Source organism: Arachis ipaensis, chromosome B10 (genome assembly GCF_000816755.2).
Source record: "Arachis ipaensis cultivar K30076 chromosome B10, Araip1.1, whole genome shotgun sequence".
NCBI lineage: Eukaryota > Viridiplantae > Streptophyta > Magnoliopsida > Fabales > Fabaceae > Arachis > Arachis ipaensis.
The window spans coordinates 25787746-25813170 of NC_029794.2; the positions used below are offsets into that span (position 1 = coordinate 25787746).

At 36.4% G+C, this 25425-nt stretch overlaps 3 protein-coding genes and 2 long non-coding RNA genes across 5 annotated transcripts; 3 read left to right on the forward strand and 2 right to left on the reverse strand.

The window, feature by feature from the left end:
• On the forward strand, window positions 342-3457 carry LOC107624464 (probable leucine-rich repeat receptor-like protein kinase IMK3). Its single transcript, XM_016326955.2, has 2 exons — window positions 342-2569; window positions 2687-3457. The coding sequence occupies exons 1-2, from the start codon at window positions 595-597 to the stop codon at window positions 3298-3300; spliced, it is 2589 nt and encodes an 862-aa protein (XP_016182441.1). The 5' UTR covers window positions 342-594; the 3' UTR covers window positions 3301-3457.
• Window positions 4909-6300, reverse strand: LOC107620359. The gene is made up of 4 exons (XM_016322532.1): window positions 5754-6300; window positions 5533-5648; window positions 5113-5451; window positions 4909-4986 (listed from the first exon to the last, which is right to left on the reverse strand). Exons 1-4 carry the CDS (start codon window positions 6298-6300, stop codon window positions 4909-4911), a joined length of 1080 nt encoding a protein of 359 aa, XP_016178018.1.
• Window positions 6303-9111, reverse strand: LOC107620358. The gene is made up of 6 exons (XM_016322531.1): window positions 8930-9111; window positions 7767-7960; window positions 7483-7695; window positions 6901-7403; window positions 6550-6802; window positions 6303-6448 (listed from the first exon to the last, which is right to left on the reverse strand). Exons 1-6 carry the CDS (start codon window positions 9109-9111, stop codon window positions 6303-6305), a joined length of 1491 nt encoding a protein of 496 aa, XP_016178017.1.
• LOC110268003 lies at window positions 16658-17245 on the forward strand. Its single transcript, XR_002356005.1, has 2 exons — window positions 16658-16722; window positions 16755-17245. It is a non-coding gene; the product is annotated as an uncharacterized LOC110268003 (long non-coding RNA).
• On the forward strand, window positions 19183-20782 carry LOC110268002. The gene is made up of 3 exons (XR_002356004.1): window positions 19183-19241; window positions 19812-19919; window positions 20016-20782. It is a non-coding gene; the product is annotated as an uncharacterized LOC110268002 (long non-coding RNA).

Here is a 25425-nt window from a genome sequence, read left to right on the forward strand (position 1 = left end):
AACAAATAACAAATATATTTTTATACATAATATTTAAAGAATACAGTGTTAGTTAAATTTTAAATACTAAATTTTAGAGTTTAAATACTAAATTCTAAATTTTAAATCTTATATAAAAATAAGGTTTGTCACAAAATACCGACAAATATTGATGAAAAATATTTATCGGAACATTTCTCGTTTTTTTGGTATGATCACGTAAAAATAACTCATCATTCTCTAATCAAACATTAAAAAATGGATTTATTTCGGAAATTAAAAAAATATAAAATTTAGGCCAATTGTGCAATTCATTAAGATCATGATGTTTGATATTTATGCATATATTTTGAACAGAAAACTATTTATTAGCCTGAAGTGTCAGATTCATTTAAATTCATAAAACCAGATTTTTGTTCACTCACCACAAAAAAGCTTCCTGCTCTCCACTATCATGCACTGTGTGAAACTTACACCACTGTCTTCTTCTCACAGTGTCTGCATTTTTTCATTGACTCACACAACATAGAACATGCACTAGAATATTCTCAACTCAATCAAAAACTTTCCCATCTTTTCCTACACTGATTCTCTTGGTTTTCATTCAATACAGCAATGCAGAACCAGAACCAGATTTTGCAACATGTGATGAGAAAGAACAACCACATATCTGAAAACAAGAAAGAAAGATGGAAGACTATTGTGTTCTTCAATGTTCACTCTTTCTGGATTCTTCTTCTTATGCTGCTGCTGCTGCTGCTTCATTCCACAGTTATGAATCCAGTTTCATGTGAAGATGATCGCTGGGATGGAGTGGTCGTAACAGAATCGAATTTCCTAGCACTTCGAGCCTTCAAGGAAGAGCTCATTGATCCAAAAGGATTCTTGAGAAGTTGGAACGACACCGGCTACGGTGCATGTTCCGGAAGCTGGAATGGCATAAAGTGTGCAAAGGGACAAGTTATAGTAATCCAGCTTCCATGGAAGGGATTGCGCGGCCGAATAACGGAACGGATTGGACAGCTTCAGGGTCTCCGGAAGCTTAGTCTTCACGATAACCGAATCGGCGGCGCAATCCCTTCGTCCTTGGGGATTCTCCCAAGCCTCAGAGGTATTCAGTTATTTAACAATATGTTAACAGGTTCAATCCCTCTTTCAATTGGTTACTGCCCTTTGCTTCAGTCTCTTGACTTAAGCAACAATTTTCTCACTGGAACAATCCCTGATAGCATTGCCAATTCCACAAAGATTTATTCTCTTAACCTTAGCTTCAATTCCTTCCATGGTTCCATTCCAATTAGCCTGACTCGCTCGCGTTCGCTGACGTTTCTTTCGCTTCAGCACAATAACCTCTCTGGATCCTTGCCTAATTCATGGGGTGGTGATGGTAGCATGAATAATGGCCCCTTCTTTAGGCTTCAAAGTTTGATTCTTGATCATAACTTTTTCACTGGCATTGTTCCTTCTTCTTTGGGAAGACTAAGAGAACTGAATGAGATTTCCCTTGGTCATAATCGGTTTATTGGAGCTATACCAAATGAATTAGGAACACTTTCTAGGCTCGAATCGTTTGACTTTTCGAATAATGAACTTAATGGAAGCTTGCCTGCTACACTCTCTAATTTATCCTCACTAAAACTATTGAATTTAGATAACAACCATCTTGGTAACCAAATACCAGAAGCTTTAGGGAAACTGCATAATCTTTCTGTTCTGATTCTGAGTAGGAACAAGTTTAGTGGTCATGTTCCTGCAAGTATTGGAAACATTTCGGCGCTTTCACAGCTCGATTTGTCAATGAATAATCTCAGCGGAGAAATTCCATTATCTCTTGGGACACAAGTTAGTCTTAAGTTCTTCAATGTGTCTTACAACAATCTCTCAGGTCCCGTTCCAACTATGCTTGCTAAGAAATTTAACTCAAGTTCCTTTGTGGGAAACAATCAATTATGTGGCTATAGCCTTTCATCTCCATGTCTTGCACCTGCTCCATCAGATGAAGTTCTAGCACCGTTTCCACATCAAGAGTCAAAAGATTGCCATCATAGGAAACTAGGTACCAAAGACAAGATTCTCATAGCAGCAGGGGCACTGCTCTTAGTCCTCATTACACTATGCTGCATCCTGCTCTTCTGCTTGATCAGAAAGAGGGCGAATTCTACGGCAGATAATGGAAAGGCCACAAGCAGAACTGCTGGTACGACTAGGACAGAAAGAGGAGTCGGGCCGCCTGTTTCTTCTGGTGAAGTGGAAGAGGGCGGTGATGCTGGAGGGAAGCTAGTCCATTTTGATGGACCAATTAAGTTTACAGCTGACGATCTCTTGTGCGCAACGGCAGAAATAATGGGAAAGAGCACCTATGGAACTGTGTACAAGGCTACAATGGAGGATGGAAGGCAAGTTGCAGTGAAGAGATTGAGAGAAAAGATCACAAAGAGTCAGAGAGAATTTGAATCAGAAGTTTGTGTTCTTGGGAGAATTAGACATCCCAATCTTTTGGCTCTAAGGGCCTATTACTTGGGACAAAAAGGGGAAAAGCTCCTTGTTTTTGATTACATGCCTAGAGGAAGCCTTGCTTCTTTCCTACATGGTAAGTTATTTCGATTTTGCAGAGGTTGCTATGCTCATAATTGTTAGTTATTTCTCTTGTTTCATTCTTTATTGATTGATGATAGAATTAGATTAAGTATTTCCCATTTTGATGCAGTTCTTAGACCTGAAACATACATTGATTGGCCAACAAGGATGAAAATTGCGCAGGGAATTGCGCGTGGCTTGTTTTACCTTCATTCGAAGGCAAACATCATACATGGAAACCTTACATCCAGCAATGTGCTGCTTGATGAGAACACAGATGCTAAGATAGCAGATTTTGGCCTTTCTAGGTTGATGACAGCTGCTGCTAATTCCAATGTGATAGCTACGGCTGCAGCACTAGGATATCGCGCGCCTGAGCTCTCGAAACTCAAGAAGGCTAACACAAAATCTGATATATACAGCTATGGTGTGATCTTGCTGGAAATCTTGACAGGAAAGTCACCTGGTGAAACTAGGAATGGCTTGGATTTGCCTCAGTGGGTTGCTTCTATTGTCAAAGAAGAGTGGACAAATGAGGTTTTCGATTCGGATTTGATGAGGGACAAGGCATCATCCTCAACAGTTAATGATGAGTTGCTTAACACCTTGAAGCTTGCTTTGCACTGCGTTGATCCTACACCGTCACCACGGCCGGAAGCTCACCAAATTCTCCAGCAGCTAGAAGAGATTAGACCAGAGTTACCACCAGTTAGCCCTGGAGAAGAGTCTTGGCATCATGTTTAGGCCAATCTTTTTCCATGGAATTATATAGTCTATTTCTATTATTGTTATGATTATTATTCTTTCATTCTTATGTTGATTTTGAATGTTTGAGTGCTCATGTCTGTACATACTTCTATGTTTTATATAGTAAGTGTTTCCTTTTTCATTCTTACATTAATTAACAGTTCTTCCCAAGGTTTATTATGACAATTTGAGCACTATCATGATGGCAACAAACTCAGTGCTGCATTCTAAGTCCAAGCACGTTGAGCTTGATTTACATTATGTTTGAGACTTGGTTATGAACGGCAGAATCTTAGTTTAACACATTCATTCCTGCACATCAGTTTCAAGTTGTTGATATTTTCACCAACCTCATCTCCCTTGTGCTCTTTCTGGATTTTCGAAACAGTTAGGCCAAGTCAGCAAGGTAGTTAGCTGAGTTAGTTACTGTGCCAACTTACCAGAGTTGTTAGGAGGTTAGTTTTGTCACGTGTGTATTAAGAGATACTAGAACCTTTATGTACTACTATATATAACATGCATCTGAGAGTAAACAGAGCAATGCAATCACTCCTCACACTATCATATATACACTCTTGTCAATTCTATGCTCTCTCTGCTCTTGAGCGTGGCCTATTGATACCTACATTCAGTGGCGGAGCTTAGTTCAGACAAGGGGGGGCGATGGCCCCCCCAAACTTTTTATAAAAAAATTAGTAGTACTTTTTTAAAAGATAAAAAATAATTCGACGAACTTATCTTAAATGGGGTCTATATCAAAAATATTTTGACAATTATCTTCTATGTGGCCCCTCCAAAATTTTGTTTCAAGTTCCGCCACTGCCTACATTGCCATTTTATCTTTACACCAACCACATGATTCAGGACTGTCACGTTTCTGAACCAAAATTGCTATGTGATCATCAAAATTTTACATAATGAAATAGAGAAATTTACTTAATTATTGATAATAAGAGAAGGTATAGGAAACTAACTTTTAGTTTGTTAACACTAGTGCAGCTCCCTGTGCGATGCATGGGTATGTCTTTGTAGAATTAAATTATGGAAAATACCAAATATATTATACAACACATCTCAAAAATTATATGTTCTGAAAGACTTCTCTATATACAACATTTATTGTTGACTTTGATAACATGGATCTACTGTTTTGAATAAGTACTCGCAACCCAGCCTTTGACTTGACTCTTGATAATGCTACATATAGTTGTCCATGTGTAAATACAGGTCTCGGTAAGTATAACCCGACAGTACTTAGGCTGCGTTTGTTTATAGAGACAGGACACTGAGACAGGGACACAGAGACACAAAATTGTGTTTGGCAGAAGAGACATGGACAGAGACAATGTGTTCAGAGACACTAAATTAGTGTATTTTGTGTCCATCCTGACAAGAAAGACACAGAGACACTAACAAAGGACACAACTTATTTTTTATTTTTTCTTTCATTATTTTTGTTAATTTTTCATAATCATATTTTTATTATTATATTTTTTATCTCAAATTTTTTGAATGAAAAAAATGAGAATAAATTGAATTTTCATAATTTGTTCTAGTTTATCACCAAATAGAATACAAGAACACAAAATTTTGTGTCTTTGTCCATCAATGTCTTGTCCTGTCTGTTCTCAGTATCTTGTCTTGTCTTGTTCTCGGAAACAAACGCAGCCTTAGTGTCTGTCCCTGTGATTTGTTAATCGTCATAGCAAAAGAGACAATGATAGGAAAATGTCTACGCTAGAACCTGAAAGGTAAAGCTTGGTTATTGGGAATCATATTCATGCGGGGTATTAGAACCACTTGACCTACCTTGTCACCTGTTAGTGTAATGCATTCGATCACATGGTTACCCAATCTTCTGACTTGCAATCTTATTCTGTTACATAACCCATTCGACTGATCAATGTTACGCAGTAGCATGACGGGAACACCTACTTTCAGAGTCAATTCGTGAGGCAGTAAACCAGAGCAATTGATGGCATTAAGGACATCCTGTGATAATGTATCCAATTCAGATTTCATGTTTCCTTCTTCCATACATAAAGTGTCAGAGCTCAAGCAAGTTTTCTCACCAGCATTTACATGTTGCATAATGAAAGCGTTAACCTCATTTACAACTTCCAATGTTGGGGCCAAGATTGATCTGTCCTTGAAAAAAGATGTTATCTAGATGTTAGACAATAGGTTGGGATAAATGAAGTCCACCAGTTTCTCGAATGCATCAATTACAATTTCATCATGCATAAGCACAATCGACTCACCATCAGTCGAATCCCTAGTAAGGCCGTCACTTATCCCCAACAACCACGTAGCAAATTCATCAACGTCTTTCAGTGTGGTACTATCTAGGCCAACAATTAAACACATGTTAATCGTGAGCCTCAACATAGTATAGTGTTGCCACAAATAGAATGAGTTTATGGATGCCTGTACAATATCTTACTTGGAACCCATTGGTATTACAGGCAATATCTGTCTAAAGTCCCCCCCTAAAACAACCACCTTTCGTCTAAATGGTAGTTCTGTGTTATAGTAAGGTTCAAACCTAAGAATGTCCATCAAGCATTTGTCAAGAGCCTCATAGCACAATTTATTTAGCATGGGTGCCTCATCCCATATAATAAGCTTTGCCTTGCAAACCAGCTTGCACAACAAAGTGCCTTGTTTAATGCAAAAAACCGAGTCTTCATTCAAGTCAAAGGGTATTTTAAACCTTGAATGTGCTATTCGTCCATTTGGAAGAAACAAAGAAGCAATACTGCTACATGCCACGTTTAGAACAATTTCACCTCTACTTCGTATTGCTACTGATAAAATCTTATAGAGATACGTCTTTCCAGTACCTCCATAACCATAAATAAAAAAAAACCCTCCATCATTCGCATCTACGGCCTTCATAATCACTTCGAATGCTTTCCCTTGATCTACATTCATTTCTGTGAAGTTTTTAGTAAACTTGTTGTGTAGAACACCACGGTCAAAGTTCAGTTTATCCATGATCAAACGTCGTCTAACCCCTCTACAGAGGTAATACTTAGAAAAGGCATTTGGTCGAATTCTTTAAGCGATCTACCATTAGCCTGGAGTTTTTTCTCTATCTTTGAAAGGATAAGATTCATGATTTGGTCCTCGGAAAGTTGCAAGCCTGTCACCCATATACAAAGATAGAGTTGTCATATATGTGAATTTAAGTTCACGAAAACATAATTTGGCACTAAACAACAAAGATATAAATGTTAAACTCACCTGTAGAATGAAATTTTTTTCTATGATTATACAAAATGTCCTCAGATAGCACACTATAACACTGTTGCCAAACGATTTTAGGTCTACCAATGTTGTTTGACAAGAAGAGAATGACAAAAAGGTTGCGGATGTAAGCTGCAGATGCCCAAGAACTTGCTTCTAAGATTGCATCAATAAATTCTTTATCATCTTGCAGAATCCCCAATGCATAGCATGCTTCCTTGAACGTAGTATACACCATGCCCTCAACCGTCTGCAAGTCAACAAAACTCAAACAACCTTTTTGAATATTAAGTAGAAGCCTGAGGTAATAGTCTTCACCATTACCATGTGGGACATGAGTTAATCTGCCAATTGAGAAGCCTTGTTTCCTAGGCATCCACATGGAGATATCTTCTTTCCAAACGAATTTTTTGGAAACTGACTATAGGTAAGCGCTCGACCAGATGCAAATAGTTTATTTGCAAGCATCCATGCTATGATCTTTGTTGGATTGCCGTCCACCCTGTCAATGACATCAACTATGTTCTCATAGTCTCTAAAAACCACGGGATTTTCGTTTGGTAAGTGAAAAGGGAGTCTGACAACTGATGGTTCCTTAAGTTGTATCTCATACCCAAATATTCTCCATGCAGCTTCACATGCAGATATGTACCTACAATTGTAGTAATTCTTGATCTCATCAATTACCTTTTCGAGCTGTCCTTCGTCATTGCTCTGGAAGAAAGAAGCCGTGACTCTATCATTTCCCTTGTGAACATATTTGAACAGATATTTTATGGTAGATGTCTGACATGTATGCTCAACGTTGATGTGGCAAGCATACTTTAGCAATAGAGATGGGTTGTACGGAACTATGTATGCATTTATCAATTACAGTCCTTGATCTAAATTATTTTGGAAAAAACTTTGAGCATCGCCCATTGGACATACATGGGCTGGTATTATTGTATCTCCCGCATGGACCATGAACCATGAACTTCTCAACAGCTGCGTAGAGCTTTGGTCTCTTGCACTTGTTGGGAATTTCGGCTGATATGAGCTTGTCTATATCCTCGAGTGATTTAGGCTTATACAGTGGGTGCATGAATAACAATATATGAGCATGTGGTAACCCTCGTTTCTGGAATTTCACTGTGCAGACATCTGGACATGGTAATACACAATTAAGGGAGTTCAATAAATTTATGAACATACATAAAATAAGATATACATACAGCCAGTTATTTTCTCGAAGAACCTTCCTTGCTTGAAGTATGCAATTAACTCACTTAGCTTTATGTTAAAAATCCGTGAAACTATGTTAGGTCTGTCCTTTGCTTTTAATCCGGTGTCTTTTAGTAGACATTTAATCTCATCCCATTTGGGATTGCATGTTATGGTGATAAAGTAACTTGGGTAGCCAGCATACCTGCATATTGCGAAGGCATCTTTACAATGGTTAAACATGTATCTGGGTCCACCAGTGAAGCTACTTGGAAGGATTATCCTCTGTCCAATTGACACAGCATTAGCTTCTCCCCTGATGAATGACTCATGGAGTGCACTATATTTGTCCACCCTCAGTTTTATGCATCAACCAAGAACTACTAAAATAATCTCCTTGATTGGAAAAGGATAGGTGATTCGTTGAATCGCATTTGCAGTCGGTAGGCAAAAAACTCTCTCATGCTGATGGTCTTCCTTTTCTTAGTACGGTCAAACCCGTAACGAATAAATGTCTCAATGCCCAATCTAAAACCATCTTCTCCATAAGGAAAGGGGTATTAAAGAGCCAAGTATAATGGGTGTAAAGCATCTATTCTTTGCAATCTGTTTGACGTCGATTCTATTATAATATTCCTTTCAAGAATTTAGTCATCAATGTCACCTACAATTATAATGGCAACCTCAGATACAGTTGGTAAGTTATATACTTTTCCATCCTTCTCACGCTTTCTAATTAGCTTCAATTTGATTTTTGGATTAGAACCCTCAACAAACCTATCTCTAACAAAACAAAAATTCTTTGCAAGAGGGTTGTGAATATCTAGCATCTCTTTTAGTTCATACACAATCTGCGCCTCAATTGTGTTGGATTTTGTTTCAAAATTGAAATCACACAAATGAACTACACCGTAAATTATACATTGGCATGGGGAAATATAAATAGTTTTTAATCGTGCAATTAATAATTACATTGAAATGGTCCTGAATAACAGGAATGGATTTTCTCAATTTTTTTAACAATTGAGAGAGTATAGTGTGATCGCTAACGCGTCAATACTCTCTCTCTTGGTTCTACTTATAAAATTAATGGTGACAAATCACACTATACCCCCTCAATTCTGAAAAAAATTTAGAGTATCCATTCCTGTGAATAACAAATTAGAAGAAATACCTTACAGCAGTTATTTTGTTGTTAACTTCATTCTCGGTGTCGTATATGTACAACTGTGCAAACCTCAGCCTATCATCGACGGTAGGAAGCAAACTCCCAATTGAATGATAATTTTGACCACTTATTGAAAAACATGGTGGTGCTGAGCCGTTATTAATAACCCAATTGACTTTTCCAGCCATGGATGTAAATGCAAACATGGAGTTAAATTTTCTTATATTCTTCTTTTTGAAATATCTCCCTTTTTCATCATTCATACTGTGCAAATCTTGTAGAACTTGCAGTACCGTGTTTAGTAGTGGCAGCTCAACTTTACCATCCATGCAACAAAGGCCAAATCCGGGGGACTCTATTTCTTGCTTTTCGATAGTCTCTCACCTTCCCACATGCATGCATTACAGTATATACAACAATGGATCGCATTACCGACATCCCAAATCTCTGTTCTTCCATTTAAAAAATGTGATGATTAATCCCGTATTGTATATAGTATATGTTAATTATAATTGCACATAAAAACTTAATGTATGGACGGACCTTCTTCCATAATTGATTCAATGTTCGTGTCAAATGACTGATAGTTTTGATCTGGTGGCAAAGTTATTGCAATGTTAAATATAATTAATAGGGGTGTCCAAAATCGAATCAAAGAAAATAAAATCCAGAAAGCGAACTAAAAAATTGATAACTGAAAAAAATCATAATTTGGAAAAAACAAAAATAATGGGAATATAAAAATATGATTTTGGTTAATATTTTAATATTATTTTCAGCGATAATATTATCAAAAGGAGCACATAATTGAACATAATATTTTTTCGTTTTCAGGTTTTCCAGTTTAGAACGATGAAAATTATTTCCAAGCCAAAACACGATTTTTTCAGTTTAGATTCCATGACTTACCCTATTCGATCGTTCACCCATCCCTTTGTCTCTGACCCGGCAGAACCAAATCATCACTGACGTATCGGGAAAAATATAAAACCAACGCCCCCAACTCTATTTCCACTCTCTTTTCTAATGTTCTTCTAGTAGCTCTTCCAACTCTGGAAGCTCTCCTCCATTATCTTACCCTAGGTTTTCCATTCTCTCAGTACCATTCAAAGACAAAGGATATCTTTGAAACTTTTTTTTACTGTGTGGTTCATAAAAAAATATAAAGCCAACGCCCCCAACTTTATTTCCACTCTCTTCCAATGATTCTTCCAGTAGTTCTTCCATCTCTGGAAGCTCTCCCGCATTGTCTTCCCTTATCTTTTCCATTCTCTCAGTACCGTTTAAAGAGAAAGGATATATTTGAAACTTTTTTTTTCCATTTTATTCAAAATTTTTGCTATATTATTTTAAATTGGAATTCTAAAATTGTCTAAAATTTGAGTTCTAAAAGCACCACTTCCGTCTCCCCTATTAACCGTTGACTACGTTGCTAATAAGTCCTCTACTGATTGCGTACTTAATGCTAGATCTCTTCCATTCTCTTCCACCGGTATTACATTTTTTCCTTACGTCTCAAAGGTAAAAGAGTCCTCTAAAAATTTGCTTTGCTGTCTCTCTAAGTTTCAACTATTTTTTTTTACAAATTAGATTTGAATATTAAATGGTGTGAAATTTGAGTTATAATTTTCTGTTAGATTCAACCAATTTATTTTTTTTAATTCAAGCTCTTTCATTCTCTTTCCACTTGAATTTTAAGTAATTCTCTGTGTTTCGTTCTGGTCTTTTTTGGTATGATTCTTTACTCTTGCATTATGCAAAAGAGTTAGTCTAGATTATATGGAGACTCCACGCCACTTATTGTTCCTAGTTCCAAGTTATTGCATCTCGTTATAACATGTGCTTCAAAAGAGAAGTAGAATTTCTAGCCATACGTCATAAATTAGTGATACAAAAAAAAGTTGAGTGATGGTTTTTTACTATTTTGTATTCTGATTTATTTTTTGTTGATTCTTTGCTATTTTATTAGGGGAAGAGCAGTAAAAAATGGCATTGAGCACAAAGATAAATTTCATGCTGATCATACTGAATATAAATTTTGCTATCTAGGTAATGTGTTGGTTATAAGTGTACCTTGTTGTCCGTCGGTGTAACAATATTCTACATAGTCAGAATCCATGCTGGTGTCTTCAAAGGCATCTATCACTGTGTTAACTCAAAATTGTTAAAGTACTACATTACTTGGGACAATTAACCTAGACACCATTGCTCTTATAGGTTATAAGCGAGTCAATATTTTTCACTCAGAATGCTAAGTTGAAACAAAAATTTAACGATTATTTCCGAAGACGTACCTTCATCATCCTTGATGACACCATTGGTATTTTGGGTCAAATCAGTAGTAAGGAAGGATGCTTGTACCGCATAAGGATGCTGTGACTGCTCTATAACTGAGCGATGTTGCATCCACCCTACGAATTGAACAATGATTAATTAGTTTGATTCATGATATGGCTTATAAACCATGATAACACTTGCCATATAATAAGTATCCGGTTAGGCAATGCCCTGGCATCTATGTATATGTTAAAAAATAATGAATTTAGAATTGTATCAGTTTTTGAAAAACAAACCTTGACCTTGAGCAACGACTCTGTTCCTATTATTGTGCGGAAGGGGCCTATTCAGTGAAAAATATGGTACATGTGAGGTGTTATGTTCATGGCTTCCAAGTTGATTAGTTGCACTTGGGCTTTAGGTGATGGAACCGCATGATTGGGAATCGGGTAAAATCTTTCCATTATTAATTTTAAAATTGCAAACCATTAATGGACAATGAATATGTCATTGGAACTAAATCTAATGCACCAAAGTTGCTCACCGTCGCATTTGGTTATTAACCAAATTATCCTGTGAAGTAGAGGGGGTACAGTTCATTGCAGATGTGTGTCAAAAGTCTTGCATGCATTGAATGATGGAGGAGCATAGATCAGTAATTCTAATTCCTCTATTGCTGGATTCATGTGCATATTGGTTTCTCTGGTAAACTGAAAAGCATTATTTTAAGATAAGAATTCTAATGAATGTATAGACCAAGTTCGGTTGTAGAAGGAATCGAAGCTGTAAGAGGACAGAGTGATACCATTTGAGATGTTTTCCAGAGGACTGCGCAAACAAATTGGTTGGGCCACAGAATTATGTTTCTTGCGAGCAACATCTTTGAGACCGATCACATGCAACTCAGAAGGATTTAATGAATAACTTTGTATGGTTGGATCCGTTGGGCTCACTGATGGTTTCGTTGAAGATGAACCCCTGAATACCATATTTGAATGCCTCTTAAGAGGAAGAATTGATGCCGCACTTGAGGCTATGACGGGTAATGAATATGTTAGAAGAAGTATATGAAGGAGTAGGGCAATGTATATATGTATTTTTTTACAGGGGGCAATGTATATATTTAAACCATGAATTGGCTAATAAGGATAGCCGAGCAATAAACTAACCAGTCGTGGCATGGATTTGGGGTAATGATTGTTGTCTCCTTCCTCTTTTCTCATGCAGTATCATTCTCCTCCTTAATCTGGCTAATTTGAGTCTTAGTATATAATCATTATAATCCATGATATTCAAAATGAACTAAAACTTATGACATCTAATATCTGATCATTGTGTATTTATTTTGTAAATGGAGATGAAAGTTTTAGAATGGAGATTATGAAGTGTATACATTTGTCCTTATATTTTTGGACGTAACTTTGCAAATTCACGTATGGATTATTGGCCAATTTGACATGTGTGCGTGTTGCAGCTTGTTGAGTATTCTAAATTTAAATCATAGTGATAAGTTTCCACGGTCACACAATTTAATAATTAAGACTAAATATTAAACAAAAGACATGATGACAAATTGAGCTGAACCTGGTGAGAGGTGCTGGTCTGTGTAAGTTAATTAACACTTAACACATGAGATGCCATCTCTGAAGATTTATTGGCATCTCCTGATTTGTAACTTCTTTCTCTCTTGTTTGACATAAATTTATCTTTTTAATATATATATATTAGTAATTTTCAATAATTTTCATAAAATTGAAAGCATGGTCTTCCAAGGGAACCAAATATATAATCTATAATCAAGAAAGGAGGATAATAATATGAAATTTTACAAAGAGAATCAGTGGATCCTTTCATACTTAGAATTCATAAAGTCTATGTTTTCATTCAAATTAATAAGATAATAAGATTAATAAGATTAATAAGATACATAGCGTGTTGAGTTGATAGCTACATCACATAGTCCAAGCACCGGTGCAGGAAAAGTAACTTCATGAACCATTTTTCTTGTCCTCATGTGTCCTAATTGTTCATAATATGCCAATGGAACAACATGAGAAAATTTATGCATAATGGTTCACAGAGTTACTCAATAAAAAAGTTACACGTTAGCCCATATACCGCCAAAACATGGAATAACTAATAGATACTAATGTGGTTGTGAGTCCATCAAACATGCAAGACTTCTACATACATGAAATACTCATTAAAGGGTGATGCTATGAATCTCAAAACACTGCCAGCCCTTAGAAAGTGATTCCTCACAAAAGCTCTCCATTCTCTATCCATTACGACCTCAATGAACCCATAGGAAATATTCCAGGTACTGTAATCTGTTTGATAGGAAAACACGAACATCATTGAATCTAGACAGAAAGGCATGGATGGAAAAATTAGTAGGAATAGTCTGCATCATAAAGTGGCAAAAGTTATACTCATAGAAAGTAATAAATTTATAAGGTATCAATTGCTGCATTTTATATATCGCATCGGCGTAAACATAAGTTACCATGTAGGAGCATCGGACCTCCTGATTAGTAAGGATGCACATGAATGAGTAATAAGGTGCATTGCCTGACCATTTGCTAGGGAAGACTGGAATGATGCACAAATAGTTGAATCCAGCAAAGGAAAAAACACGCGGAGTACCATTGAGAAGTTGACAGGTAGGATATGTTGGTGGGAATTTGTAGAATGGTACCATAAGTTGCTCCTTGGTAATCTCAACATCTTGGTAGTTCATTTTCACAATACATTGTTCATGTATAGTGGTGTCTTCCTCGTCAGTTTCAGGTACAACATTGAGGTCTATATCTAGAGGCTTTGAAATAGGATGAGACTTCTTGAACTCTAAAATAGCAGGAGCAGGTGGCGGTTCGATGGTATGTTCGTTGATGTTAGTCCTTTCATCCAAGCTTCTTGCATGCTCACGGTAAGGATAATTACTCTTTGTCTGGCCTTGACCCGATTGACCTCGTTTCCTCTTCTTGTTGACCTTGTACGATGCATAGTGGAAACTCTCTATGTGGTCAAAAAAGGGGTCATTTGGCATAACTTGTTTCCCCTTATCCGAGCTATTAGATACAAAATGATCCTTGACATAATGGAAGACGATTAGGATTCTTGCCATCTTAGCATCCTTCACCTTTATTACATAGAAGATATCATTGAAAAGGTAACGCAGCTTTATCGTACCCCCGTTTGTGAGGCGATAAAGTTGCACTAACTTATCAAACCCTTCAACAATATAACCAGTGTTGTGGCCTTTAAGAATTTTTAAGGAAATCAGGTTTCGATTGGTGTCCACAACTTTCATCTTGTTATCCAAAGAGTGGCAGTATTATCTAAAGAATAGTGTAGGAATAGCATGCATCCTCTACGCAGAATGAAAATGGATTAATACAAAATAGTCACATGCATGGAAGTATGTCTAGTGTTACTTTTAGCAAGAATCCATTAACTATTAATTGTGATATAAAAAGAAAAGGTCATGATATCATACCGCCATTGGATCAATAGTAAGATAAAATACACGACATTTTTTATCAATGTCAGATGCCTTTTTACTACTTTCCATTTTAGGATTGACAAAGATGCCAATTGATTAACGGGGTAGCGTTAATGTAGTGATTGAAGTATTTGCCGAAAATGTCCTCCTTGGGAATTAAGTCGCTAAGTGGATGGAGTGGACAACATCTTCCAGCATACAACAGAGGATCTCCATTAATGAATGGAAAGACCCCACTTTTACAAAGGGTATATGAGGGTATATAAGGAATGAGAAAGATGTGTTCGTGCATTTGGCACTAAATATGTTTTTTATTTATTGTCGTACTATTTATAGATCAGGCATATAATTTAGAATTGATAAGTTGAAGAAATACTCCAGTTATTAACTTTTGATAAAGCTCAATTTATTCACATGGAATTTTAATTTAATAAAATATTTCTTGGCGGTGATGAGTCAGTAATAGAGCTCATCATTAGCGGTGTAGCCTGTTGATCAGTACATCACAACCCAAAGTGTAAAGTCTAGAAAATTCTATAAAAGCAGTGTTGGAATGTGTGTAGACATGACCATGGTTTAAATGGTGGTAATTAAGCAACCATAGTATATTAGTTTGACTTTTGAATAGCGTGTGCAGATAATGTTATTAAGATATATATGATACACCATGTATTAATGAGGCGACGACAAAATGGATCAGAGCAGGTCAAGGCTGCAGTCAGAGAGTACTTTTGAACACAGGGTGATAACCTGCTACAAATATTGATGCGGTAGCCTGCAATATTCAATAATAAGTTGTGTAGGATTCAACATGCATATACTCAAATATCCATGTTTGATTTAGCGCCACACTAAAGAAAATTGAGTAGATTTCATTCCTTCACAACACTATCAGACCTAATAAATTCCACACATTTTGAAGAAATTAATTAATTATCTCATTGTTTGCATTAGTGTTGCTATCCCACCGCACAAAACAACTGAAATAATTTTGATTCCCAAAAGACTACTAAAATGAAAGTTGACTGATAAAATGAGTGTGACTTATTTACAGATGGAGCATATAACTAATAAAATTCCATGAATGAGAGTTATTTTTTGGATATATTTCCATGATTTGCATGAAAATGAAGCATGAATGGATTCACGCTACACATGTACAAATTAGCAGGCTTTATGCAGCTCACATAGAAGGACAAAATAGAAAAGAGGGGTAGTATTCTTTATGTGTTATCCATTGCTAGGATTTAGAAGGGATCTGATGCATTTGTGTTTGACAACTCTTTTCATGCTGAAGAATGGGAGGTGCAAAAATGGAGTGGCCTCACAAGTAAGCCATTTTGCCGCGCCAATTTAATGGAGGTAGTATAATGTCGTGTATTGTTAAACATACATACACTACAAGAAAAAACATGTTTTTCGACGCCAAAAATCGACAGCTATTTCTGTCGTCGATAATTTTCGACGGCCTACTGTCGATATTACTAAAAAAATAATTAAAAATAAAATATTAAAATCGATAGCCTAGTCGTCGATATTTTTATAATGCATTAATTTATTTCCTTATTATCGTCATATTATAAGCGAACCAAAAGTCGAAAATAAAATCGACGAATATGGCGTCGATATTATTATTTTAAATATCGACAATTTTGCCGTCGATAAATTTGAACGGTCTAGATTACTTTCTAAAATGGAATGAACAGTCTAAATTTAATCTATATAATAGACGCTATATGTGTTGTTTTTTTATATTAAAATCGACGAATATGTCGTCTATTTTATTATTTAAAATATCGACACCTTTGCCGTCGATAAATTTGAACGGTCTTGATTGCTTTCTAAAATGGAATGGACGATGTAAATTTAATCTATAAAATAGACGCTATATGTGTTGTTTTTTTTTTAATTAAAATCGACAAATATGCCGTCGATTTTTATCACTAAAAAAACATGTTCTCGCGTCAGCTCCCGCTTCCAAAGTTCAGAAACGCAAACTTCCCCAAATTCAAGCTAGGTATTCTTCAAGCTAGGTATTCTTTAAGCTAGGTATCCTTTGGTTGACTTCGCTTCCTCTTCACCACCGCCTCCGTCCGACACCACCACCGGCGACCACCATCGCCTACCCTCTCTCTCTTCCTTCTTCTCTTTCTTCCCCATTTCTCCATTTCTTCGTTCCTGCGTGCGACACCCCTGTTCGTGGAGTCACCCTCTGTCCGCGTCTTCAAGCACCGACAAGCAACCACCAGCGGCGGCGACCTTCTGTGCCACCGCGACATCACCACCACCCCACCGCCTCTCCTTTCTTCTTCATCCTTTCATCAATGCAGGTTCCCTTCCCCTGTTCCCTGTCTTTCTTTTCTTTATTTTCACTGCTTTTTAATTCTGTTTTTAGAAATTTTGGTTAGGCTTAGGTTTGTTAAAACTTGTGTTTTTGGACTGAAATTGTTGTTGGTTGTATCTTTCTGAAATTACTGGGTTGAATGCTGCTTAGATTGAACTGAAATTTACTGTTTTGAACTCTGCACACCACATGTTCGGAGAAATGCCTGAATGGAATTTTTTATTTAATTTATATGTCTGATCAGCATAGGCTTTACATTATGGAACACTTAGCTTAATTAAAGTAAATGTAATATTGCTGGTGGCTTATGTAAAGTTTCTTTTGAAAGTTTTCAACACTTTGATAAGTAAGCGTGGATAACTTATTAGGACATATACCAAACAAACAAAGGCGAGTGACCTAAAAATTTGATTTATGTGAACTTCTTTCTAACAAATGATTGGTATAATGTATGCACAACTAACTTGTATTGTGCCTTGGTATTCTGTTGTATTTGTATTGGGTCTTGGTCCTTTTAGGGTTATAGTGACTAAAATCTTTTTTTTTTCTGACAACTAATTTGTATGTCTTTAGATGTGTATTTTTTTGGAACAAAACAAATAAATAAAAGATAGAAAGTAAAATCCGATCCATGAAAAAAAATATCATTCAATAAACCTAGAAAGTATATATTTCATCGTTTAAAAGCATTGATAAATAAAGTGTTGTTATTCCCAATGAAAAACTGTTACGAGCTTGACTCTACAGGATTCTCATTTTGTTTAATTACTATAGCTGTTTAATTAAACAAAAATTAATAATTAAAAACTACCCTACATAACTAGTTAATGTTTTCTTTATTAGAAAGAAAGAGAGGAAAACATTATCATTGTGCATAATATTCTTTATGATATCTACCAAAAAAATCTCTATAAAAAACTATAGTCAGTAAGAAGCTTCCAATTGGCAAATATTTTAGTAGATTTTGGTGATTTAAAGTTGCATATAGTAGATTTTGGCAAATATTTTAGTAGATTTTGGTGATTTAAAAAACTGTTTAATTATACTACATATTCTGCACCCCTTGAGCTAGTCTTTCTTGACATTTTGGGACCCTCTAGATCAGGATTTAAATATTATCTTAGTATAGTTGATGCTGACACAAGGTATACTTGTCTATATTTACTTTACTCTAAATCTCAGTTCTTGCAAATCTTAATGCAATATAAGAATCTCATGGAAACTGAAACTGGTTGTAAACTCAAGCGTATACAAATAGATAAATGCTAAAGAATTTACTTCTACTGTTATTAAAGAATTTTTGCATCTCCATAGCATTAGTCACAGGCTTTCATGCCCTTATACACACCAACAGTAGGGTGTAGTTTAAAGAAAATATTGCCATATAACTAAAACTGGCCTTGCTTTACTTGCTACTATTGATTTACCTAAACAATTTTGGGAAGATACCTTCCTCACTGCCACATTTTTAATTAACAGATTACCAACTCCTACATTGAACATGAAGTCACATTTTGAAATGCTAAACAATGTTAAACCTGATTATACTATTCATAAGGTTTAATGCATACACTACAATCTATATCTTAGCATATGTCGATGATATTCCCATTACATGTGATAATGATTCTACAATCCGCACTCTCATTGCTGATATAAAGTCTTTTTTTACATTAAAAGATCTAGGCAATGTTAATTTCTTCTTAGGCTTAGAATTTAATATCTTATCTGATCATGATATTCACATCACTCCATCTAAGTATGTTAGGGACTTACTTGAGAGAGTAGGACAGTTATGGTATGTGATATACTACTAGTAGTATACTTACTAGTTAGTTTGGCAGTGTTTTTGTCTCAACAATTTTAACATTTATTTTAAGTGACATTGTAAAATGTGATTTTTTTTAAAATAGAAATGCTTTGACATTATTGATATGGAGGAGGATGATATGTTTCAAGCTTGGAGGTTTAGGGCTGCCAAGCGCTTGCAAGGTATGCTCCATGCCATTTGCAAAAAAGGTGCCTGTCCATATTGGATCCCACCAGAAGTTCTTGGTGAATTGATGAGACATTGGAACACTGATGCCTATAGACAATTACAGGTGAGAAATACAGCTGCCAGAAAATCGACTCGAGGTACTTCTATTCACACTGCAGGAGGCACCACCTTTCCAGAAGCGAGATTACGCTTGGTAAGTTACTTATAGAACCCTCTTTTTTACTTAAAGACAATCTTTACTATGATATTTGCTGTTCTGAAAATTTCTTAAGGCCAAACAAGTAAGAAAAAACTCACAGCAATTCTAATATGTTTGTTTACCTTATTTATTTCATTTATAATTTTTCTTATTGGAATATCTGAGTTTTGAAGGTCATGGTTCATCAATTATAATCCCTTGTCCATACCCTACATGCTGTTATTTGTGCTTGTGTTATGATTTATTGAAACAAAATGAGCTTGATGGATTATTAAGTTGCAACTAAATGTGAGTTTTGACCACTGATTGTGACCTTGAAGTCCATTAAACCATGTCTAGCTTCTTATTTTCACGTCTCGCATTGAGGTTCTAAATAAAATAAGCTTGTTCTATTCTGCTTTTGCTTTTATTCTGCTTTTTAATTATTTTTAATGTTTTTTTAATTACTAAAATCTTATTACTAAAATATAGACACAACAAAACTAATCATATCTCAACAATACTATATGCAATTTTTTTCCTCAATCAGTGACAGTGTGTCATATTGTTTCTCTCATTATGTAGAATCATTCTCTTGGAAGACCATCACGTATGGATGAGTTTTTTGAGCACACTCATACTCGCAAAGAGGATAGGACTCAATGGGTTGATGAACACTCCCGAAAGACAAAGGTAACTTACCTTTATTAATTGTAACTATTTTGTTATCTAATTTTTATGCCTTATTAATACTTATAGTAGTTTATCAATCATTTCTCCTTATTGTAGGATATATTTCAAGAGCGTATGCTTCAGGCTGAGCAAGAGTGGCAGGCTGCTATAGAGGCTGGTGTAACTGATCCACCGCCTGTCTCTGAGGAAAGCATATGGATTGAGACAGTGGGTGGAAAATGAAGAGGTAGGGTATATGGTATGGGTGAGGTAAGGGACTCTTCCATGGTGCGGCCTCGAGTTGATGGACCAACCACGACCACCAGTGCTGATGTTTTGGATCTTAGAGAACGAATCATAATACTCAATAGGGAAGTTGAACAACATGCCGCTAAATATAGAGAGCTTGAAGACCGCTACCAAAGGGAGAAAAGAGAGTGGCAACAGACAGTTGAATCCTTGCGTGAGGATCTCAACACCAGTAACTCATAGATGGATCAGTTTAGTCATCAATTGAGCAGCTTGACTGAGTATGTGAGAGCCATGGGTCCTAGTAGTTCTGGATCACGTGTTCCCCCACCTCCTCCTTTTACTTTTTCAAGCTCTCAGAAAAGCACAGCTCCAGTCCCAGTCCCAACCCCAGCTTCAGGTAGAAAACTCCCACCTATTCTGCAGCGACCAGGACAACCATAGAGTTCTCAAAGGGAGGATGATTCTGACGATTTTGATGACTCGGATGATTATTTAGACGAGTATGAGTAGGTTATTTAATTACTTTACTTGGTATATTTTGTATTATTAGTAGATTGCAATTTAAACGAATATAAGTCTAAATTTAGTTATTTATCTTGTCTTGAGTCTTTATGTTAGAAGATTATTTATTATTTTGATAAGTTTGTAAACTTATTATCTAATATTTAGTACAAATTTTATTTTTATATTTAAAAGTTTATTTGTCTTGTTATCTATATTCTGTATAAATTTTATTTTTATATTTATTTGCATTAATTGTTTATTATTTTTCAAATAAAAAAAATAATTAAAACATATTGATGAGCGGATATTTTATATGCTTTTTGGGATTAATTTCATATAGTTTTTAGTGTGTTTTAGTTAGTTTTTAGTTTATTTTTAGTAGTTTCTAGGCAAAATTCATATTTCTGGACTTCACTATGAGTTTGTGTGTTTTTCTGTGATTTTAGGTATTTTCTAGCTAAAATTGAGGGAGCTGAGCAAAAATCTGATTTAGGCTGAAAAAGGACCGCTGATGCTGTTGGATTCTGACCTCCCTGCACTCAAAATGGATTTTCTGGAGCTTCAGAACTCCACATGGCGCGCTTCCAATTGCGTTGGAAAGTAGACATCTAGGGCTTTCCAGCAATATATAATAGTCCATACTTTGCTCAAGGATAGATGATGTAAACTGGCGTTCAACGCCAGTTCCATGCTGCTGTCTGGCGTCCAGCGCCAGAAACAAGTTACAAAGTGAAGTTCAACGCCAGAAACAGGTTACAACCTGGAGTGAACGCCCAAAACAGCCCAGGCACGTGAGAAGCTTTAGTCTCAGCCCCAGCATATACCAAGTGGGCCCCAGAAGTGGATTTCTGCACTATCTATCATAGTCTACTCATTTTCTGTAAACCTAGGTTACTAGTTTAGTATTTAAACAACTTTTAGAGACTTGTTTTGTATCTCATGACATTTTAGATCTGAACTTTGTAATCTCTAACAGTATGAGTCTCTAAACTCCATTGTTGGGGGTGAGGAGCTCTGCTGTGTCTCGATGAATTAATGCAAGTATTCCTGTTTTCCATTCAAACATGCATGTTCCTATCTAAGATATCCATTCGCGCCTAATTATGGAGAAGGTGATGATCCGTGACACTCATCACCTTCCTCAACCCACGAACGTGTGTCTGACAATCACCTCCGTTTTACATCAGATTGAATGAATATCTCTTAGATTCCTTAATCAGAATCTCCGTGGTATAAGCTAGATTGATGGCAGCATTCATGAGGATCCGAAAAGTCTAAACCTTGTCTGTGGTATTCCGAGTAGGATTCTGGGATTGAATGGCTGTGACGAACTTCAAACTCACGAGTGCTGGGCGTGGTGACAGACGCAAAAGGATAGTAAATCCTATTCCAGTACAATTGAGAACCTGCAGATGATTAGCCGTGCGGTGACAGCGCACTTGGACCCTTTTCACTCGAAGGATGGATGGTAGCCATTGACAACGGTGATCCACCAACATACAGCTTGCCATAGGAGGAATGTGCGTGCGTGAACAAGAAGGCAGAGGAAAGCAGAAATTCAGAAGACAAAGCATTTCCAAAACTCCAACACATTCTCATTTACTGCATAACAAGTAACTTTTAATTCATGCTCTATTGTTCATTTGCAAGTCAATTGATAATCACCTATTAATATCCTGACTAAGATTTGCAAGACAACCATAGCTTGCTTCAAGCCAACAATCTTCGTGGGATCGACCTTTACTCACGTAAGGTATTACTTGGACGACCCAGTGCACTTGCTGGTCATGTGTGCGAAATTGTAAGAGAGTAACAATTTTGTGCACCAAGTTTTTGGCGCCGTTGCCGGGGATCGTTTGAGTTTGGACAACTGACGGTTTATTTTGTTGCTTAGATTAGGAAAAATTTTTCTTTTTGGTTTAGAGTCTTTTATTATTTATACATTGTTAAAACACTTTAAATTTATAGCTCAATTAGTTAGAGCGTGGTGCTTATGTTCTCGGTAATTGGCTATCCTATTTTTAAAATCTTTTTCAAAAATAATTTTTCTTTTAATAAATCTTGTGCCAAACTCTAAGTTTGGTGTTTTCTTGTTGATTTTTCTTTGTTTTTCGAAAATTTTAGTTTGGTTTTCTAAAAAAAATTTTAAGTTTGGTGTTCTTTCTTCATGTTCTTGTGTTCTTGTGAGTCTTCAAAGTGATCTTGAGTTTTCCTTGTGTCTTGATCTTAAAATTTTTAAGTTTGGTGTTCCTTGGTGTTTTCCCTCCAAAATTTTCGAAAACAAGGAGCATTAGATCTAAAAAATTTTAAATCTTGTGCTATTTTATTGTTTTTCTCTTTCCTCACTAAATTCAAAAATATATTTTCTCTCTATTTTTAAAACAAATTTTTGAAAATTATTTTAAAAAAAAAATTTTAGATTTTTTTTTCAAAATTTAAAATCTTTTCCAAATCATATCTTTTTCAAAACTTCCTAACCACTTTCTCTCTCCTCATTTTTTTCGAAAATCTTCACCTATTTTTATTTATTTTATTTTAATTTATTTTATTTTTGAAATAAATAAATAAATAAATAAATAAAAATAAATATTTTTTTTACATCATCTCCCTTTCTCCATCATGGATCTAAGTGGAAATGAACAGTCCAGGAGGACTCTGAGGTCATATGCTAACCCCTCTACTGCTTCATATAGGAGTAGTATCTGCATACCTTCCATTGGAGTCAGTAGCTTTGAGTTGAATCCTCAGCTCATTATCATGGTGCAGCAAAGCTGCCAGAATTCCGGTCTTCCACAAGAAGAACCTACAGAGTTTTTGACACAGTTTTTGCAAATTGCTGACACAGTACATGATAAGGAAGTAGATCAGGATGTCTACAGATTATTACTGTTTCCATTTGCTGTAAAAGACCAAGCCAAGAGGTGGTTAAATAACCAACCTAAGGCTAGCATAAGGACATGAAAACAGCTGACAGAAAAATTCCTGAATCAATACTTTCCTCCAAAATGGATGACACAGCTAAGGCTGGACATCCAAGGCTTTAAACAAGGAGATAATGAATCTCTTTATGATGCCTGGGAGAGATACAGAGAGATGCTAAGAAAATGCCCCTCTGAAATATTTTCAGAGTGGGTTCAGTTAGACATCTTCTATTATGGGCTTATAGGAAGAGCTCAGATCTCTTTAGATTACTCAGCTGGTGGATATATCCACATGAGAAAGACAATTGAAGAAGCTCAAGAGCTCATTGATACAGTTGCCAGAAATCAGCATCTGTACCTAAGCAGTGACTCTTCCATGAAAGAAGAGGCTAAAACAGTAACTGCTGAACTCAGTCCTGCAGAGCAAGCTGCTGAATTCAATCAATAATTGGATTTTTTAACAAAGCAGTTAGCTGAATTCAAGGATAAACTACAAGAGACAAGGATGGCTAATATAAACATGGAAGAACAATTGAAGCAAACAAAGTAGCAGCTGTCAAGACAAATAACAGAAGAATGCCAAGCAGTCCAATTAAGAAGTGGGAAAACATTAAATACCCCACCTCAAGGCAGCAAGAAGCCAAGAAATGAGCAAACCATCCAAAATCCACCAGAGGACAGTAAGAGCCCAGGGAAAAATAATTCTGGCGCTAAAACGCCAGAAATTTGGTGGAAGGCTGGCACTGAACGCCCAGACCATGCTCAGGACTGGCGTTCAATGCCAGAAACAAGCAAGGATCTGGCGTTGAACGCCCAAAAGGAGCACAGTTCTGGCGTTCAGACGCCAGGAAGAACTGGGAAGCTGGCGTCTAACGCCACTCCAGCTCCTAACTCTGGCATTCAATTGCCAGTGAGGGATCAGACACACACAAGTGCTGATGACAACCCATCTAAAAAGGCTTCCTCAACCACTTCTGTAGGAAATAAACTTACAGCAACTAAGGTTGAGGAATATAAAGCCAAGATACCTTATCCTTAAAAACTCCGCCAAGAGGAGAAGGATAAGCAATTTGCTCGCTTTGCAGATTATCTCAGGACTCTTGAAATAAAGATTCCATTTGCAGAGGCACTTGAGCAAATACCTTCTTATGCCAAGTTCATGAAAGAGATCTTGAGTCATAAGAAGGATTGGAGAGAAACTGAAAGAGTTCTCCTCACTGAAGAATGTAGTACAGTCATTCTGAAAAGCTTTCCTGAAAAGCTTAAAGACCCTGGGAGTTTTCTGATACCATGCACATTAGAAGGTAATTGCACCAAGACAGCTTTATGTGATCTTGGGGCAAGCATCAACCTAATACCTGCATCCACTATCAGAAAGCTTGGTTTAACTGAAGAAGTTAAACCAACCCGGATATGTCCCCAACTTGCTGATGGCTCCATTAAATACCCATCAGGCGTGATTGAAGACATGATTGTCAGAGTTGGGCCATTCGCCTTTCCCACTGATTTTGTAGTGCTGGAAATGGAGGAGCACAAGAGTGCTACTCTCATTCTAGGAAGACCCTTCCTAGCAACTGGACGAACTCTCATTGATGTCCAACAGGGGGAAATAACCCTGAGAGTCAATGAGGATGAGTTTAAGTTGAATGCTGTCAAAGCCATGCAGCATCCAGACACATCAAAAGACTGCATGAAAGTCGATCTTATTGACTCTTTGGTAGAAGAGATCAACATGGCTAAGAGTCTCGAATCAGAGTTGGAAGACATCTTTAAAGATGTCCAGCCAGATTTGGAAGATTAAGAGGAGATGAAAGAGCCTCTGAAATTTCCTCTGGAAGAGGAAAAACCTC